This window comes from Octopus bimaculoides, chromosome 10 (genome assembly GCF_046866305.1).
Source record: "Octopus bimaculoides isolate indiv1 chromosome 10, ASM4686630v1, whole genome shotgun sequence".
NCBI classification, from domain to species: Eukaryota; Metazoa; Mollusca; class Cephalopoda; order Octopoda; family Octopodidae; genus Octopus; species Octopus bimaculoides.
Window position 1 is genome coordinate 66,445,086 of NC_142937.1, and position 21,254 is coordinate 66,466,339.

Sequence of the window (21,254 nt, forward strand, 5' to 3'; positions counted from 1 at the left end):
CTGTTTCCATTTTGGCATGGTTTCTCTGGCTGTATCTTCCTCCTAGCACCAGTCACTTTATAGAGTGCATTTGGGTGCATTTTTCTTGACACCAGCACTAGAAAGATAATCATGTCCTTGAAAATACAAAACTAAAGGTTCTGTAGACCCTATACTATCTCTGCTCCTTTTCCCACCACTTCACTGGATGCATTTTATAATAACATTGATGTGAGATTGACCCAGGATCTCTGATCTATGCTGTCTTCATTTGCTCAGGGTAGCATGACTATTAGAGAGGACAGAGAAGAGAATGTTTATAAAAGATGAACTTCAGTGAAAGAGGGACAAGGAGGCCTTTGGTATAACAGTGGGAGAAATGGAAGCGATGGTGATATATATTTAACCTTCAAATGGTTTAATTATTGGCTTTGAAAACTACCAGAAGGATAGGCATGGAATAATAACTTTGTTAGCCAGTCATTAATAAACAAATGTATGTGTTTATTAACAACTGGCTTACAACATTTATGTGTATTTAATACATACACATATGATGATGGCTATTTACTTGTTAGACAGGTGTAACTATTGCTGACAGGTAAATGTCAACAATGTCTGTTCAAGGGTTTTAAGTTGAGTGTGGCTTGCACAACACAACTTCTCTCACCTGCAGTTCCAAAAAATCCAGTGACAAGCAAAGTGCAAGATTTTCAGCTCAATAGGGCTGCAGGTTTTACATGCAAGTTAGCATTCTCCTTGACATATGCCTTAACAAAGACCAAGAGCCCTTCACTTCTAGTAGGCTTACTGCATCCTCAGATACCAACCTGAGTATTTCTATGTCCCAGCAGTCATATGCTTGTTAACCCATACCTGGGTGCTACTACTCCGTTTCAGAGTAGACCTGTGTATGGCTTTAAAGTGGGTATCTGATTAAGGAGGCACTTGGCTCAGTGGTTAGAAAGTTGGGATCACAACCATAAGGTAGTGAGTTTGATTCCTAGACCAGGCTGTGTTGTGTTCTTGAGCAAAGCACTTTATTTCATATTGCTCCAGTTCATTCAGCTGTAGAAATGAGTTGTGATGTCACTGGTGCCAAGCTGTATCAGCCTTTGCCTTTTCCTTCGACAACATCAGAGGCATGGAGAAGGGAGGTGTTATGCATGGGCAACTGCTGGTGCCTCAGAGAGGAACTTTCTAGGTGCTATCCTATGGTCATTCATGATTGAAGGAGGTCTTTATCCTTTACCCAGTTCAGGAGTTCCAGGATTTTGTGGAGTGTGGAACCACCTCTTAGCCACATACATACTTACATCATCGTTTAACGTCCACTTTCCATGCTAGCATGGGTTGGACAATTTGACTGAGTACTGGTGAACCGGATGGTTGCACCAGGCTCCAATCTGATCTGGCAGAGTTTCTACAGCTGGATGCCCTTCCTAACGCCAACCACTCCGAGAGTGTAGTGGGTGCTTTTACATGCCACCAGCACGAGGGCCAGTCACGCAGTACTGGCAATGACCATGCTCGAAATGGTGTTTTTTACATGCCACCTGCACAGGAGCCAGTCCAGCGGCACTAGCAACGACTTCGCTCGAATGATTTTCTAACGTACCACCGGCACAAGTGCCAGTAAGGTGACGCCAGTAACGATCACACTTAAATGGTGCTATTTACGTGCCACTAGCACGGAAGCCAGACAGCTGCTCTGGCAATGATCATGCTCAGACAATGCTGTTAGTGCTCCACTGGCACAGGTGCCAGTCATCGAATATGGTTCAATTACGATTTCGATTTCACTTGCCCCAACAGGTCTTCGCAAGCAGAGTTTAGTGTCCAATGAAGGAGAGGTTGGCAAGGGTGACAGTCGTCGAATTTGGTTCAATTTCGATTTCAAATATATGTATATTCACTTTTCTTCTTTTTCAGTTGAAAGATGCATATAATGCAGCAGAAACCATTGGATATCCTGTTATGGTGAGAGCTGCCTATGCTCTTGGCGGTCTTGGCTCTGGAGTATGCTATGACAAGCAGTCTTTAAAAGCTGTTGTGAACCATGTACGTGACTCAATAAGTTTTGACAAGATTTCCTTGTGTAAACATCAGTGATCCTTTTGAATACTCATTATTCCTGTACTTGTCTTCATTAACTTTAATTTAACTTATCACTACTTCAATTATTTTGATTAGCTTTTTGTTTGTCTAGATGTTTATGTATTTGATTATCTATCTCTCTGTTTCTAGCTTTTCTGTCAATTTATGATATTTTGTCATCTATATGTCTATCTATTTATCCATGCATCTCTTTGTCAGTTTGGTGTTAATTGCTTATATATGTATCTTCCTGTTTATTTAGTTCAAGAGTTTTAAGAGCCATAAACTGACAGGCCAATGAAGTGTTCTCTTTGGCCCTCAAACTTTTTCTAAAAAAATTTCATATTTGATAAACTTGTGAGCCATTGAACAGTTGGTTTTTAGATAATCTTTTGTGCCAGGATTTGTTTAATTTTTGCTGACATCATTGCTAGTGGTGTATATGTGGAGATAATTTTATACATAAGATATGATATAATATAGATGTGGGCCATGAGCAAATGTAAGATCATCATAATTGGACCATTATAAAAAAAAAAGTTCCTATTTCCTGGTTTAGTTGATACTTGTTTAGCCAACAAGCTAACTGAAATCCGTTATGATTTTGTAACAGATGTTGATGTTGCAGATGTGCATGAAAGAAGAACCATGATTGAAGTTGTAAACAAGCATTTATTAACTATTACATATTGTTATAGCCAAACCACAATGGTCTAGCATGTATAATATAATTTGTAAAGCATGCGAGGTAAAGAGAGATATTGTAGATTTTTCTTGTATAGGTGTGTTTGTGTTCTTGTCATTCTAGCAGCAGGGAAAATGATAGAGTGATGTTGTAGAGTAGAGAAAGTGAGCTAGTGAAAGTGAGAGTGGTAGGACAAAGCAACTGCTTTGATGGTGAGTTACCATAGCTGTCCCTCTGTGCCCTTTCATTCAGAGATGGCATTTTGATCAGCCAGTTAGCCAACTCAGTTCTCACTAACTGACTTTGGCTTACAGAGTTCTTGTATTCATAACTATACAAAACTACCAAGAAAAATAGGTATATTGTATAGAACACTAGATATTCTTTGGGGAGTCGACTGTTTTCTCAATTCAACTCTCCACTGCATACAAGAAGTTAGAAGGGTGAAGTGGCAAAGACATAAATCAGCTTAGCAAGGCCATGTGTTCATTGCACCTGCTGTCAACCATTTTCTCTTTTTCTCTTTTACTTGTTTCAGTCATTTAACTGTGGCCATGCTGGAGCACCGCCTTTAGTCGAGCAAATCAACCCCGGGACTTATTCTTTGTAAGCCTAGTATTTATTCTATCGGTCTCTTTTGCTGAACCGCTAAGTTACAGGGACGTAAACACACCAGCATCAGTTGTCAAGCGATGTTGGGGGGACAAACATATACACACACATACATATATCTATACATATATACGATGGGCCTCTTTCAGTTTCCATTTACCAAATCCACTCATAAGGCTTTGGTCGGCCTGAGGCTATAGTAGAAGACACTTGTCCAAGGTGCCACGCAGCAGGACTGAACCCTGAACCATGTGGTTCGTAAGCAAGCTACTTACCACACAGCCACTCCTACATCTGTTTTTTCTGTGAGAAAAATGCTGTTGCATTGTTAAGGGAAATTGGCAGATTCTGATTCAAATCGACTCTATGTTTAAATGAAGTCACTACAATTTCTTTTGACCAGATACCTAACTGATTTGTTTGAAAGGTGGAATTTTATTAATTGGAGCATATTTATCACCTGAATAAGATAATTTGAACTAGTAAATTCAGATACATAAAGACTGACTTTGGTTTATGTCTTTAGTGTCTGTATCATTACTACGCCTGGATTATGGGTAATTTTGTTGGCCATTTTTCAGAGTATTAGCAGAGGCTCAGAAGGAACAGTGAAAAGCAGACCTTGAGTGAAAGGATATTAGCAAATATTGGTTTAACTATCTGACAAAGTACTTATGTGTAAGTGTGACCTATACATAATTTCAACTCTCAGTTTAGATACAGTCATCACACCTTATTTTTTTCATGGTGAGCCTTGCATTTTTTTAAGGTTATGTGATGATATGATGCCAAAAGTACTGAGTTGAGTAAGACCATAACTCTACTTGTCTTTGAAGAGAAACGTAATTAGACATAGTGTGAGGCAGTCATAATAAACTGGAAATATACCATCAAATTCTTTGTATTTGTTTCAGGCTCTGGCAGTGACAAAACAAGTTCTTATTGAGAAGTCTCTGCTTGGCTGGAAAGAAGTTGAATATGAAGTAGTACGTGACTGTCAAGACAATTGTATTACAGTTTGCAATATGGAAAACTTTGATCCACTTGGTGTACACACAGGTAAAAATTAACTTTGCTGAGAATGAATATACAGGGTGTGTCAGTTTTTGTGAGGACACCTCTTTCAAGTACGCTAACTTTTTTCTAAATTATTTTTTTCGCCTTACTTTTCAGATAATGTTAGGAATCAGCAAATGAAAAGGCACACTGTTATTGTTGCCTTAAAAGTGCAGCATAGTGATACAGAGATAGCTCGCTTCCTGAAAGTTCCCTGATCCTTCAATGTCAAAGCTCAAAAGGAGCTGAAAGCTGTTAATAGGGATCAGCTGCTAAATGCAAAATGCATGCACAATTTCCTTAATACAGTCAGAACACATGACTTGGTACAAAAGGTTCAAGAAATAATCACTAAATACTTCGAAAGGTCAATCAGAGCCATTGCAAAGGATCTCAAGGTTTCAGAATGCAGCATCAGATGAGTTGTGCGTGATGAGATTTGGTACAAGTCATATGTGATGCAGAAGGGTCAGTTTATGTTGGACATAACAAGAGAGCATTGTTCGATCTATGCAAAGTGCTTGGCTAAACCAGTTAAAACACCAAAAGGCTGGAATGCTTTGGTTTTTCTTTGATGAGAAAAACATAGATCAGGACCAAAAGGTAAACTAAAGAAATGACAAATGGTTATACAAAGATCTGAATGAGGTTCCAACAGTCATGCATACTAAATTCCCAGCAACTGTAATGGTTCTGGGAGTCATCAGCAATGAGTGAGTTGTCATGCCTTCTCACTTTTTTTTTTCACAGGCCTTAAGAGTCAATGCTGCTGTCTACTCAGAGATGTCAGAGAAAATTGTGAGGCTCTAGATAGACAGAGTATGCAATGGAAGATCATACATCTTCCAACAAGACTCTGCACCATCTCATAAGACTAGGACAACCCAGGTGTGGATGTGTACCAGTCACCATGCTTATTTTCTCCCAGATGGATGGCCTCTTTGCTCACTAGACTTCAATGGACTATTACATATGGCCTGTAGTCAAGGGAGAGGCCAATCAACACCCTCCCCTTATACCATGTGATCTCTCAAGTCTGCCATAATCAGCACTATGTCCAAAATTGACAGATTATCTGATTCAGGTGTGTCCATATTTCCAACCCTGTATTGAAGCACTCATTTATGCTAATGGTGGATTCATAAAATCGGTGTGATAAAAGAATTCTGGAGATTATTTGTGCCTGTTTCTTTTCAAAGACAACTTTTCTTTGATGAACAATGCATCTTTATCTAAATTCATACCAATGACCTCAAAAAACTAATGTTCCTGTAATTAAAGGTAACTTTTGTCTAGATTGTAGATTTGCTCATGTCATATATTATCCCTATCATCATCAAGTTGTCAACATTTTAATGTCCACTTTTCTATGCTTCATGAGTCAGAATTTAATGAGACAGATTTCCTACAACTGGATGCCCTACCTGTCACTAACCCACACCTGTTTTCAAATATGGTTATATTTCCCTATGACTGGACATATATTTTCATGGAAGATTAGAGACAAAGGACATCGCTTATAAAATGATGATACTCATTTACAACTATCTAATTGAAAGTGTGTGTGTGTTTTTAGCTTTCTTGGGTGATGCTATTATTTCTATTTAGTATCCTTGTTTTTTGCTTATGTTTCTGTTCTTGGTTGCTTTGTGTATTCTGTGTACACACACACACACACACTCACTCACTCTCTCTCTCTCTCTCTCTCTCTCTCTCTCTCTCTCTCTCTCTCCCTCTCTCCCTCTCTCTCTCTCTCTCTCTCATGCACAGATAAATACATACTCATTTACATATTTTTATATGTATCACTTAAGAAGAAATGTCTGTGTGTTTAGGGCGAAAATAAACAGAAGTGAAGATAGAATGTACCTTTGAAATATTGGAAGATCTATAAGATCTCTTAAATATAGAACTCATTATTATTATTATTATTTATATGTTGCTACCAATTCATCTTGCAGGTGATTCTATTGTTGTTGCTCCCAGCCAAACCTTATCCAACCAAGAGTATCATATGCTGCGGGAGACGGCCATTAAAGTAAGTTAAACTTACCCAATATATTGCTAATTAATCAACTTACACAACTAATTACCTCCTTACTTACACTATTTCAATGTTGTAATAATTAATGTAACCTTGTAAACAATAACTGTACAATAAATTTTCAACAGCTTGAAACTCTTCTTAGATACTGACTACTCAATCAAGAATTAAGTGTTTTGTCAGATAAGCAACTGAAGACAGTAAATAGGAGATTTTGACATTCTGAGGCTTTTACCTTCTATCTGAGAGTGAAGAAACTAGAGAGAAAGAGGTGCTGTGGTTTGGACTACAGACAAGTAAATGACGGAGGGATTGGCATAAAGTAGTGATAATGGGAAGGGAGAAGATTAAAAGTAAAGGGGTGTAAGATGGTCTGAAGTCTGAATTGAAAATGAAGGAAGAAGTGGAAGATAAAAATTTGGAAGGGTGCATTGAGAAAACTAATGCCTCAAACAAAGCAAAAAGTAAAATGAAATGGAAAGACAGGGAAATATTAAGCAGAGGGAGCAGAAAACAAGCAGCAACCACTTCTTGAAAAAAGTATTCAAGGATACAAGTATAAAGACATGAATTTTTTTTTTTTTTTTCTTCTTCAGAGGAATGAAATAGCTTCAGAAGTAAAAAGTTATACCCAGAAATATACATGTGACTATATGCATACCAGAACAGAAGATATTTACATAGACATACATTTGCATAGATCATGCCTATGTAGACTCAGATATATATATGCCTTCATTTACAAGTACACATACACATGTATATCATTTCATTCAAAATTAAGAAATTAAGAATATTAATTGTGTTTGTATTTATGGGTATGTATACAGAAATGTATGATTATGTGTACTCTCAGATACTTGTGTTTGTATGTGCATTGTGTGCATGTATGTATCTATCTTATATATATATGTATGTATCTATCTTTATATATATGTATGTATCTATCTTTATATCTATTAAATTAAACAATAGGGTAAAAATTGGATATTAATTAATATCAATTTAATACCAGGTAACCAGCACATTAAAAGAATCAGGGAGATTCAGAAAAATTATCTGAATATCAAAGGATTATTGTATCTGTACATATAAAAATATATATAAAGGAGGCCACTAGGTGGACTGCCAATGTGCTAGAAGAAGATCACATGTCATGTGTCTTCTAAGACCGGATAATTCTCAAAGGGAATTTAGCAAAGTAGCAAAAACGGAAAGCGAGCAAGGCTAGTGAAAATTACATAATGTAATTTTCACTAGCCTTGCCCATAGTAGACACATGACATGTGATCTTCTTCTAGCACATTAGCAGTCCACCTAGTGGCCTCCTTTATATATATTTTTATATATATTAAAGGTACATTAAAGATATTTCTTTTATTTGTTTCAGCTTCATTAGACTGTAGCCATGCTGGGGCACTGCCTTATTTTTCACACATTTTTATACATCTGAATGCAAAAGATATTTACTGTAGAAAGTTTCTCTCTTTAGCTTTTATGTGTGAAAAATACATTGAACTGAGCTGCAGTGGACTACCTGATACATTGCCTTCTCAGTGGTGATCGTTTTTATATACAAAGTCTATGGGGAGAAATTATCTCCAATCCTGTTGTTAATGCCTTTCATGTTTTAGTGGACAAGAACATCATCATTATCATCATCAACATTTAATGTCCATTGTCCATATTGGCATGGGTTGGACAGTTTGATCAGAGCTGGCAAGCTGAGGGGCTGCACAAGACTCCAGTCTGGCTAGGCATGATTAACATGATTTTTTAGTTTTATCTCACTTGGTGGCACCTTGGGCAGGTATCTTCTGAGGTTGACTGATGCTTTCTGAGTGGGATTTGTAGACAAAATCTTGCCATAAGTGTATGTGAATATTTACATTCTGCATGTTTGCATGAAATCATCATTTGAACAAACAGTGATTTTATGTTGATATTCCCCTTTAAACTGTCCCATAATTTCTTGACTTTCAAGAATGGTGGAATAGAAAAAAAATCTCTTCCTGTGAAAAAAAAAACAGATAATGGATAGCAAAAGAAGGGCATCTAGCTGTAAAACAATGCCTCAGTGATAAGTCTTCATCTAACTAGCATGGAAAAAAATTGATATAAACTGAATGAATGAACAAACAGTGTATCATGAGTTTCTTTAGATTAAAAATTTTTCTTTCAAATACCAGAAGCAGTATTGTGCTTTACATTAAAGCATGGCATAATGGCTACAGCAGTGTTTGAACTCAGAAGCATGCACATCATAGGTTCAAACAGTCCACTAAATTAGAAAGAGAAAGAAGACATATATATATGTATATCTAAACTGCTTCGCTTCATCTCTATGACAAACTGAACTGTTTTTACTTCATAAAAAATATTGTAACAGGAAGTATTCATTCTTTCTAAAATGTTGCTTTTGAATTCATTATTTGTTTTTTTTTTTTGTTTTTTTTTTCTCTAGGTTGTCCGACACTTTGGCATTATTGGAGAGTGCAATATTCAGTATGCTCTTCACCCAACATCATTAGAGTACTGCATTATTGAAATCAATGCTCGTCTTTCTCGAAGTTCTGCTTTGGCTTCTAAGGCCACTGGGTAGGTAGAACTAGTTCGATTTCTACTGCTTGTTACTTTAGCATATGTTTTAGATACACTGCATCTTTTCATATAACTAAAAGGGTTGGTCACAGGAAGTGTCTTCAACCATTAAACACTGCTCAAAAAAATTGTCCAACCCATGCCAGGATGAAAAGGCAGAGACAGAGAGAGTAAATGAGAACTGAAATTAAGTACCTGTCAAGTGCTGGAATCAATGAAATCAACTAACTCCCTCCCCTAAATCTGTGGCCCTCTATTTTTTTAAAGTACAAGTACTTAATTGATACTTTATTTTATAGATCACAGAAATATGAAAAGCAAAGTTGATTTCAGTTTTAAGAATCATAACTAAATATTAGGTATTTTGTCCTAACAAAGCCACTTCATATTCTTTATTATGGAATTCTTATTACTCCCATAGACACTATATCCTTCAAAACTTCCATGCTTCCTGAAATTCACCAACAATACCCTGTTTCTTTTTTTTTAAAGATTTTTTTTCATTGTTCATTTTCTGTACATATGCTATGTACTGTTCATGTAGATTTGGTTATTTTTTCTGATGAGTTGTAGTGCACTTGAGCCCTGTATACAATAAGTTCATTATAGATGTCACTTCATTTCAGGTACCCATTAGCATTTATTGCTGCCAAACTGGCTCTGGGTATTCCTTTGCCCAGTCTTGAAAACAAAACAACCCAAATGACAACAGCCTGCTTTGAGCCAAGTTTAGATTACATCGTTACCAAAATTCCACGCTGGGACCTTGATCGCTTCCAAAACATTTCCAAAGAGATTGGCAGTTCAATGAAAAGTGTCGGTGAAGTAAGTACTTTAGCATCACTTTTCTTAAGTTATACAAATCCTTTGCTTTAATTGGTTTATTCCTGAAATTTCTTGTTGGTTGCATCAAAAAGATGGCAATCAAAGTTACCTTATATTTGATTTATTTTTTTCTTTAGGATTAGTAAAAAGCCCCTGCAGTGTTTAGTTTTATCTCCTTAAGTTTAAAATTCAAATCTTTCTAGCATCTGCTTTTCCATTCATTCTTTTTGGGCACTGATAAAATAAACAGTAGTCTAATATTAAGGTTGATCTAATTAACTACACTCTCCAAAATTTTAATATACACACGCACATACACACACACACACACTACATTCAGTCTTTTCTCTCCCCCTTTCAAAACAGTGGTGCAGAACTGGAAAAAATGTATTTGTTTTTTTTTGTGGTGTTATTGATTGAAATTTAAAATCCAAATCTTCCTGGCATCTGCCTTTCCTTTTATTCTTTTTGTGGGGATTTGATAAAATAAGTACTAGTCTAACATAAGTTTTGATCTCTTCAGCTACACTCTCCAAAATTCTAATGAACACACACACACACACACACACACACACACTCTCTCTCTCTCTACTGGTGCAGAACTGGGTAAAAAATGTTTCTGTTCTTTGGTGGTGTTGATGATTACAATGATGTTGAGTGTATAAAAAACTGTGTGATGGGTTCAGTATCTCAGTATTTTTTACTCTTAACAGCAGTAATGAGGGAACTTCTGTGTAGTCACTTGGTCTGCTAGAAACCGAAGCAAAATCCCTCTGAAGTCACATACTCCACCCAAGTAACTTAAAACAGGGAGGAAGCATGTTTATACATGATAATGTACTTTTAGGTACAGGTACACCTTAAAAAAAAAACAGGATGATTATGATTTAACTGTCATTAATCAGAAGATTACTTGATAGTAACTGCTCTGGGGTTAAATAATAACAACAATAATGTTTCCATCCATTAGCCAGTGTCTGATGCAATGAAAAGTTGGAAGTCTTATTGAGTGAGGAGAATTTGTTTATTTTTAATAGTATATACTAGTCAGAGGATTAAGGGCTATACCCACAATATATTTTTGCAGGCCACCAAGACTGTGAGATTGATGTGGTTAACATCTGTAGAAAGGATACTAGGTGGGATGATGTAGGTCTGATTGAAATGATTGTAAGCAAATGAACTGTAGCAGAGGCATCCAGAAACTGGCTGAAAGGGTTAATATTGGCAGTGTGTTATGCTTACCACCCAAATTTGTCATCATCTTCTGTAAGTTGGTAATCAGATTGATCTCAGAAAAATGATGGTTTGTAGAAATAATCATCATCCTCATTAACGTCATCATAATTATTATGATAGTTGTTGTTTTCAATATTATTTGGTTTTTATTCTTCCATATTTGATTTGTTGATGATAATGATGAAAGATGATGAATATGCCAAGAAAAATGAGTGTGAATTGAGCCAAACACAACATAAATATTTGAAGTGCAAGCAAAATACACTTGTCTCTACCTTCAAGATGTGCACCCTCAGAAACCTAAACCAACTCCCTGAACTTGATTGCCTCAACCATCAAGGACAATATTGAGGTTATCTGTCTGCAAAGAAGACAGGCCTTATCTTAATGATATTGAACTGAACTACCACAATGCTGGTCAAGGTTGGACTTTCATCTCAGCCTCAGCTTGGAAAATTCCATCATTTCCACCATTTATGGCATGAGCATGCTACTAAGCCCACCTGCCCTCAACTCTTTAAACAGCAAAATGAAAATTCATGCAAAAATAGTTATAGCCTCCTTTCAAGGAAATCCAGAAACATTTCTCATATCTTGCTTTTTTTTCACCAACAAACACAGCTGACAAAGAAGAGGTTTTGAATTTTTATTGTGTTTTAGATACTAAAGCAGTGTTTTCATGATATGAATAACTATCTCAAAAAAGCCAAAGTCCATAAATGCACATTCCACACAGCAATGAACAGAAATGGCCAATATCTAACTCAATTTATTCTTGAAAATCAATTAGTATGTTTAAATGCCAAATTCCAAAAGAAACCCCTCCAAGCTATATACATTCACCAATACCACTAGCATGAATGCCTGACTAGATTGACAAATGGACAAAAGGCTGCATACTCCCATTTCCAGAGAAAGTTCATCTGAGTCTCACAAAGAACTACAGAGGCATCACTCTTACAGCCATTGTTGCAAAAATTTTTAATTCATTGGATACAACCAGAAACTGAGAATGTTTTGAAAAGTAATCAAAGTTACTTCAGAAAAAATAGTTTAATCGTCAGACAATCATCCACTGGAAGGAGTAACTGCTACAAATCTCGAAGCAGTATTACTGTTTGTTGATTTCTCAAAGGCTTTTGACTCCATCCACTTTAGTAAAATGGTAGAAATACTACTGACCTGTTATGATGCTCTATTACAACACTAAATCAATGGTGAAGTCCCCAAATGGAGATACAGTTTCTTTGACATCAAAGCAGGAGTACTCCAATGGAGCATTCTGGCACCTTTTCTCTTTTCTCAGAACATCACTTAACATTTTAAACAGCCTCAGTTTCATACTCATAAAAAAATGATCAATTGGATATCCAGCTCAAAAATTAACTGATGCAGATTATGCTGATTATTTAGCCTTGCTCTCTGACACAATATCAAACTCCACTTAATTACTTTATAGACTAGAATTAGCTGCACATGATGTTGAACTACTTGTTAATCTTAGTAAAACCAAGTTCATTGCTCACACTCGACAAAGATCCATTACAGATATCAGCAGAGATCTCATCAACCAAGTGGATGACTTCATGTGTCTCATTTCTGGGATAGCCTCAACTGAAAAGGATGTAAAAATGTGGATTGCCAAAGCATGGTTGACCCTAAACAAACTGGATATTGTCTGGAAATCAGCTGTGTCAAACAACCTAAAGGGGAATTTTTTTCCCTGCAACAGTAGAGTCAGTCCTTTTATATGAAGTAACAACCTGGATGCTTACCAAAAGAAAAAAAAAAAATAATTAATTCCAAGTTAGATGGGAACTTAAACCCAAGTGTTAGGGACAGTCTTAAATATATCTTGGAGAATTTATCCCACCAAGAAACAGCTATATGGAGATCTCTTGTCTGTTTCCACCTTTACAAGGGGAAGACACTTGAAATTTGCAGAACATTGCTGATGAGCTAAATAGGAGTTGGCAAGTGCTGCTATGGATGCCAAAGTATGTTGTCCAAGCACAGACAGTGAATACTTCCCTGAAGACCCCCCTCAACTAATGTAGGATGGGATGGATGGTGTGTGCAGATTGAAAATGTCTGAGTAAACTTGACCCGATGATGATGATAGTATTGGTGATGGTGATAATGATGGTGGTGGTGGTGCTATTGGTGGTGGTGGTGGTGGTGGTGATGATTGTGATGATAATATGATGATAATGATAACTGAAAAAGTGTTAACTTTTTACTTTGTCATTTGATTGTAGGTGATGTCAATTGGACGGACATTTGAAGAAAGTCTACAGAAAGCTCTTCGGATGACACACCCTTCCATTGAGGGATTTAGCCCCAAGCTGCCTGCAGGTAAGACCTATCCACCTGAGTTTGACCTTGAAGCAAATCTGAGGGTGCCAAACAACACTAGGATTCATTCAATAGCAAAGGTGAGGTTATGCATCATTTCTTTCATTTTCAATAATAAATCTGAAAAAGAAGTACTACTTGTAATAACTTCCATCTCTTTCAAGTCTCTGTGTAGAGTATTGGTCATTAAGTGATGCTAGTGTAGTTTGATGAGTGATTATAGTTAATTGTTGGAATGAACACAGAAAGGAATTCCTGAGATTTGCCATGCTGGTGAGAAAGGATAAGACAAAGTGTTTAGTATCCTGTCTAGAGTTCAGTGTCATACAGTATATATATTTTTGTGTTTGTGTGTGAGTGTATTAGTGTGTATGTATGAAAATACACCTTTAGTTTGATACTCATGCATACACATAGTAGTAGTAATAGTACTATTATATCTTGTGTATGATGGGTGACATATACAAGTCAATCTGGAGCACCCACTTCCCAGATCAATGGATGTATGCATTTCAGAGTAGTTATTTCCTCTTCAGCATCAAACACTGGTTGAAATATGTCTCTAACATATTTGAATTGGTAACAAGTTTATATTTCTACACATCACTGCTTAGTGCTTCCAATCCATTTTTTACTATGGCCAGACTGCCAATTAGTGCAACCAGTCACAGTACTTTGACTGGAATATAATAGAGAATGGTTTCTCATAGTGCTTCTCTTTCCAGTGTTCAATTACTTTGAAATGCATACAAATGAGCAGCATATAGACTGGAGGAATAAGAAGCTATCATAGAGGGAGAGGAGCAGGTGTCTTGCTGAAGAGATGAATACATGGTTTGCCTATATATACCAGCACATAATAATTTCTTTTTAACTGAGAGTAATTTACTGACCAATATAGGTGCCGGCATGACTGTGTGGTAAGAAGCTTATTTCCCAACCGCATGGTCCCAGGTTCAGTCCCACTGCGTGGCACCTTGGGCAAATGTCTTCTAGTATAGCCTCAGGCTGACCAAAGCCTTGTGAGTGTATTTGGTAGATGAAAACTCAAAGATCAGTGTGTCTTTGTGTTTGTCCCCCTCACCATTTGACAACCAGTGTTGGTGTGTTTATGTCCCTGTAACTTAGTGGTTTGGCAATAGAGACTAATTGAATAAGTACTAAGCTTTAAAAAAAATAAGTCCTGGGGTTGATTTGTTTGACTAGAATCCTTTAAGGCAGTGCTCCAGCATGGCTACAGTCAGATGACTGAAACGAGTAAAAGAATAAAATAGTTGTATATTTACAAATCATAACTTAAAATATTACTCTCTCAACACATTACTACAATCCTTATTCCACACTCTTAATTCTGCATTTTTAGTTATTTATATTTACTCTTCTTTAAAAAGCCTATCTATCCACTCTGTTAGGCATTCCACGCTGGTTACAGTGTTGAAGATGTGCATCAGTTGACACAAATTGATCGGTGGTTCCTGCACAAACTCCTGAGTGTTGTCAACTTAGAGAAAGATCTTGCTTCATATTCAAAGTAAGTTTCCTCCACATTGCAAATTTATATTCCATTACATATGTGTATCATTTCTTGTTATGCTTATTGTTGATGATAACATTTCAAGCATATTAAAAACATTTGATCAAATTCTGATATTGATTTTGATGCTTTTGTAGTTGAGAATTGTTGTTTTATGTGTTTTCATTGTTATCAATATTGCCATAGTTAATATTGACAGGCTTTTAAATTTCTAAATTATATTTTTTATGTTGTAGTTGAGTAGAGATTGTGTAAAGTTTAGAAAAAAATTATGTTAGTGTGCTCCACTGGGTGTGTGATAATGTGTACATGAATATCAAAGCACAAATGAGCTTAGAGAAATACTTGTATCAGAGTCAAATGTAATGTGCCAAAAGGAAGACTGAGCTGGCATAGACATAAAGTGCGTACAGGGGATGACAGTTGGGTAAAAATGTGCCAAATTATTGAAGCAGAAGGAACCTGTGGTAGATAAAGACCAAAGAAAACATGGTAAGATGAGGTGAAGAGAGGTTTCAAGAAGCTGAACATCATGTAAGAAATGACAAAAAAAAAAACTATAAGTGGAAAGACGCTATATTGGAGAAAATTTGTCCAACTCAAGCAAGCATAAAAGGAAATCATAAAAGGATGATGGTATAGACATGCATTTTTTATGTGTCTCTTTAATGTCAGCTATTTTGTTTTTCTAGGGAAACTATTGAGGAAGAAATGCTGAGGCTGGCAAAACAAGCCGGTTTTTCTGATAAGCAGGTTGGAAATGTGTTGGGAATCAGTGAAGATGTAGCTCGAGGGCTGCGAATCAAGAAAAATATAATACCCTGGGTTAAACAGGTATGTTTTTAACCATTGGTTCTGAATTGAACCAGTGGTTCTGATTTCTCTGCAAACTGCTGTTCAGAATTTACATTTTTACTTTTCCTTGTGTCTTTCTTGAAAAGTAGATTTATGTGTTTACATTAGCATATATATTTACATATACTGATTTGTGTGTGTGCATATATACATACACACACGATCATCACATCACTGACCATTGTCCATGCAAAATGCCAGCACTGCCCATGTATGAGGTTGTTTCACCTGTGGTCATCTTCACCTGGGTTATCCCTGTGGCTTCAGTGCTTACCGCGCACCCTTCTATTCAACCAGGCATTGGAAGCCATCTCGCTGGCTATTGCACAACCTAGAATTTTAGGTCCAATATAGCTTGTACAACACCTCACAGTTCCTCTATGCACAATTGACATACTCCAGAAACAAGTCAGTGCAAGCTATTCAGTATCAATATGGGTTATACCTCGGTAATGTTTGAGAACTATGGTTTCAAGCACAAGCAAAAGATACCTAAAATGCTCAATGCCATTCCCTGTATATCTGGTTTTATATCAGAATGACCTTCTCCTAGAGACATGCTTTAACAAAAGCTAAGAGGTGCCTCATTCCTAGTGGTTATCCAACATGCCAGACACCAAACCAGAATTTCTGAGGGCCTGTGTTACTGATAGTCATTGAACATACACTAGGTTGGCCTGTACTATTGATAGATAGTCATTGAACTTACACTAGGTTCATTTGTCCTTTTGACAGGTCTTGTTTTTAGCCCTGCTGGGTTTCTAGCAACCCTTCTCACCAGGCAAACCTAGTGGGGATACTGGTTTAGTCACCGACAACCCAACTGTGCAGCAGATTGTACTAGATTCCATGTTACCAGTAGCACTCATGACCTAACATATACATATACACACACACACACAAGTGACCTGACATATACATATATACACACACACAAGTGACCTGACATATACATATATGCAAACACACATACATATAATGCAACTGTGTATGAAAAGAGACAGGAGGAAAAGGATTATATCAAAATTCAGTTACATTCTTCAGGTATCTTTGATTAACCTCAGTATTCCTTTTATTTCACCAGATTGATACAATGGCAGCTGAATACCCTGCAAAAACCAACTATCTGTATTGTTCTTACAATGGAATGGTAAGTTGTGGAATATTACACCTCTCTGGTACACACACATACTTTCTGTTCCTGGGAAGATTTGAAATCAGCACTTCACTTCAGTCCAACAAAATATTTATCAGTTGTCTATGCCAAATACAGCAACAAACTGCACCATCTTGAAATGTTATGAATAATGAAAGGATTGCGATTACAGATTGTCTTTTCTTGCACCATTAATGACAATATTCTATTCTTCAACCTGTTAGAGCTGGTCAAAAATTTACTGATGTCCCTCATTGCAAGTGAACATATTTTAGCATTAAGTTTGTTTTAACATAACGTGGTACAGTCTAAAGTAGATTCCATTTTTTTAAAGTCCAGTGTCCCCTTTCACCAAATAGCATTTTACAAATATCCCTTCTCATGTTTTGTAGAAAAAATACATATAATAAAAATAAAAATATGACAGATCAATTTAATCAAACTGAAGCTAATTTTGTACAGTAAGTTACTATCCATTTTTTTTTCTTAAACTCTCTTATCCAGTGTATCCCACTTTTTAGATATTTGCATGAATTAATACCCCTATGTTAAATATTTATAGAAAAGGCACAAGTGTGGCTGTGCAGTGAGAAGTTTGCTTCCCAAGAAAGTGGTTCTGTGTTCATTCCCACTGCATGGCACCTTGGGCAAGTGTCCTCTAGTATAGTCCTGGGCTGTCCAAAGTCTTGTGAGTGGATTTGGTAGAAAGAAACTGAAAGAATCCTGTCACATGTTCATACATACATACATATATATGTGTGTATGTATGGTGTGTTATGAGAATTTATGGAAATGTATCCCATAGAAACTCAACAAGTATGTTAAAAAATGGAGAAGAGAAGATGTTGAAATATAAAAGAACTTTAATATGTGCATACGATCGTTTTGAACAGTGATATTAACATGTAAATAACATGGTAGAATAATTAAAATTAATTTGATTAAATTAATTATATATCACTGTTCTCGTCTATGCAAAAAGTATACAACAGGAATTATTACTATTTCAGAAGGCTTGATGAAGGAAATGGCAGATAACAAAATTCAGATAGACATATTTTATCCTTATGGAAAATTGAGAGTATACTAAAGAATCTAGTTGTGTATAAACTAAAACTGATGCAGCTAACAGTTATTTGAAAATATGAGTGAGAATATTTAAGACACGTTCCCTCTATATGATAATAAATAGCTAAGTAATTTTAACTCCAAATAAGTCATTTATCATAGAAAGTTTGATAGATGTGTCCAATGGAAAGGTATGGTTGTGTTTGAATTAATATATGAATTGGCAGTTATAAGTAATATTAGGTATGGTGTGTATTTAAAACATTTTTTTTGTGTGAGAATGAAATTAAAACTAGTAAATGTAGTAATATGTAGTAGGCTGTTAGAATGCAACGATAATAAGAGTTAGTAGAAATTCTTCAATAGTTACATATTTTGTTATTTGGGAAATTTTGTTAGTGTGAGAACTTATGTTCATTTGTGTGTATTAAATATAAGGTAAAAATATAAAAATAGGAAAATTAGTTGTTGATATTACAGAATTAAAACAGTAAATACTTGCTGTGGCTAAAGATATTTAAAAAAATGTTCATAGATGTAATATATTGTAATACTGTATATTGTATACTGTGTGTGCATATATATATATATATATATATATATATATATATATATATATATATATATATATATATTGGGTGCAAAGTGAAATAATTGTAGGCAACGTTAAATGATTAATTAATCTATTCATATCCATTGAATCTATCAATTTCCAAACTTATTTATAATATTTGATGTCTTATAATATGCTCATTGAAGAAATATCTTTCCAAAATATATATTAGACTAAAGCATCTTAGATAAAACAAACCCTATATATATATATATATATATATATATATATATATATATATATATCTGTGTATGTGTTTTTGTGTTTGTTCCTGCAACACTGTTTGACAAGCAGTGATTCAGCAAAAGAGACCAATAGAAGAATATTACAATTCCAAAATAGGATCCATGAATCTAATGTGAACTAGTAGTAAGGAAAATAGTACGAAAAAAAAAAAGGAATATGGTAAACTCCATAGCAGCAGTTTTCACAAAGCTGCTTGTTTAGCATAATTTAGTCTGTGAAGATCATGGAACAAAGATTCTTATTCAAAGACAGAGTGTAAGGTCTTTCCTTGAAGATACCCTACCTTGTTTTTGTAAAGTTTTGAAAAAATTCAAATCTCTCTCTTTTTTAAATGACTTTGTAGAAGAAGGAAGTTCATTCTTCTTTCTTCACCATGGTGTTTGACACAAATTTAAAAAGTTTAAAACTATCTTCACCCCAAGATTCCAAGTCTGATTCCAGGCAGTGACCTGAATAATAATAATAATAATAATAATAATAATAATAATAATAATAATAATAATAATAATAATAATAACAACAACTTTGAAAAGTACCTTGGGAATGAAAACCCAGGTTCGAAATTTCCCCAAGACACCTGATGAAGGCTGGAAAGTATATCAGCCAAAATGTTGTGTTAACAACAAACAAGATGAGGACAAATATCCATCAAATGTAAATAATGCAAATATTGTAAATAATGTACATAATTCCTCATCTCTTAAATATAGAACTGTATTATCTTAATTTTGTTAAACATGGCAATTTATTCTTCCCCCCCACCCTCCACCTTCAATCCTCTCAGCACCTTCCCCTGTCAGCGACAATGCATGCAGAGCAAAAATGAAATTTCTCAAAATCAAAGTCTGCATCAGTGATCAGGCATTTAGTTCAATGGTTACAGCTTCAATCCATTTGACCAGTTTGTCCACATGTGTTACTCACAAACAAAACTGCACTAGAAACCTCAATGGGATGTTTTTAACCTGCTAGAAATAACAGACCTGAGTACGTGCAGCAGAATCAGATTCTGCTAAAGGTACCCAAGGCTGACTATTGGTATTATTAAACTAACTAATGGATTAAATCTGCCACCCAGGAACATGGTCAAAATCTCTGATAGACTTCAACAAAGCTCTAGTCAAATCAAGGTTATGAAGAAGACATTTGTCCAAAGTGCCATATGGTACTTTGGACAGGTGTCTCAATACTCAAGCGAAGACTTGGGCAGTCATAGCTAGAATAACTCTGATCACACACCTCCTCAACCATGACTGACTCGGGGCTAAACAACAACCTCCAGTGACATAGTTTGTATATAGTCATATGATGTGTTTATTGTAACAATGAAATATGATGTCTCAACAAATATATTTGTGTCTTTAAATAGAAACTAAATATTTTAAGTGATAAATTGAAATGATTATTCCCTTATTATAAAGAGTGGATAGGAGCCCTTGGCTATAAATGCCTATTAAGTACATTATTTGATCTGCTTCATCTGTGGTATAGGTTTGCTCAAACAGACCTGGTTAGCACTACCCAATTTTAATAGCAAGAAATCCCTATTATTGCCTATAAATCCCTACTGTTGCCACCTCTATGAAGATCATCACACCATTACATTATGACTAACATCATCTTGTAATTCGTTGTGTCTAAAATATTTGTAGTGAGTGTTGTCAGAGTTGAAGCTAAATTGTAGTAAGTCTAAGTATGCTTATATAATTATAACTGATTGTCACATGATTTGCAGTGAAACTTATAATTGATTTCAGCTTATTTTAATGTTTTCTATTCCTATAGCCTCAAGATTCTGTTACTACTGCTTTGTCTTAATAGCTAGACTTGCAATTATGAAGAAAATAAGATTGCAAGAGTGAAAATGAGAGCCATTTGTTTGGCTTAGAAAGGCCAAAAGTGTGACCTTTAACCTTATCATTTCCACCATCACCACCACCACCACCTCATACAACACCATCCATGACAGCACAATTGCATAACAATGAATAGCATTTTATTGGTGTTATTTTCAATATTTTCTTTTTGTAGGAACATGATCTTCAATTTGGAGATCTTGGAACAATGATTCTTGGATGTGGTCCGTATCATATTGGCAGCAGTGTAGAATTTGACTGGTGTGCAGTATCTGCTATCCGGTCCCTCAAAGAAGCTAATCGCAGCACCGTATGTATGATGGTTTTTGTTTAATCTATAGACAGTGGAGGCGCAATGGCCCAGTGGTTAGGGCAGCGGACTCGCGGTCATAGGATCACGGTTTCAATTCCCAGACCGGGCATTGTGAGTGTT

General features: G+C 35.7%; 1 protein-coding gene across 2 annotated transcripts in view; it reads left to right on the forward strand.

The window, feature by feature from the left end:
* Positions 1–21,254, forward strand: part of LOC106879763 (carbamoyl-phosphate synthase [ammonia], mitochondrial) — an 83,554-nt gene that overhangs the window by 42,393 nt on the left and 19,907 nt on the right. For both annotated transcript variants that reach the window (XM_089358735.1, XM_089358736.1), the window contains exons 16-25: positions 1,912–2,040; positions 4,288–4,432; positions 6,391–6,467; positions 8,938–9,071; positions 9,701–9,899; positions 13,397–13,573; positions 14,906–15,024; positions 15,720–15,861; positions 16,967–17,032; positions 20,997–21,131. In XM_089358735.1, coding sequence (XP_089214861.1) covers positions 1,912–2,040; positions 4,288–4,432; positions 6,391–6,467; positions 8,938–9,071; positions 9,701–9,899; positions 13,397–13,573; positions 14,906–15,024; positions 15,720–15,861; positions 16,967–17,032; positions 20,997–21,131 — 1,323 coding nt within the window. The remainder of the gene's footprint in view (positions 1–1,911; positions 2,041–4,287; positions 4,433–6,390; positions 6,468–8,937; positions 9,072–9,700; positions 9,900–13,396; positions 13,574–14,905; positions 15,025–15,719; positions 15,862–16,966; positions 17,033–20,996; positions 21,132–21,254) is intronic.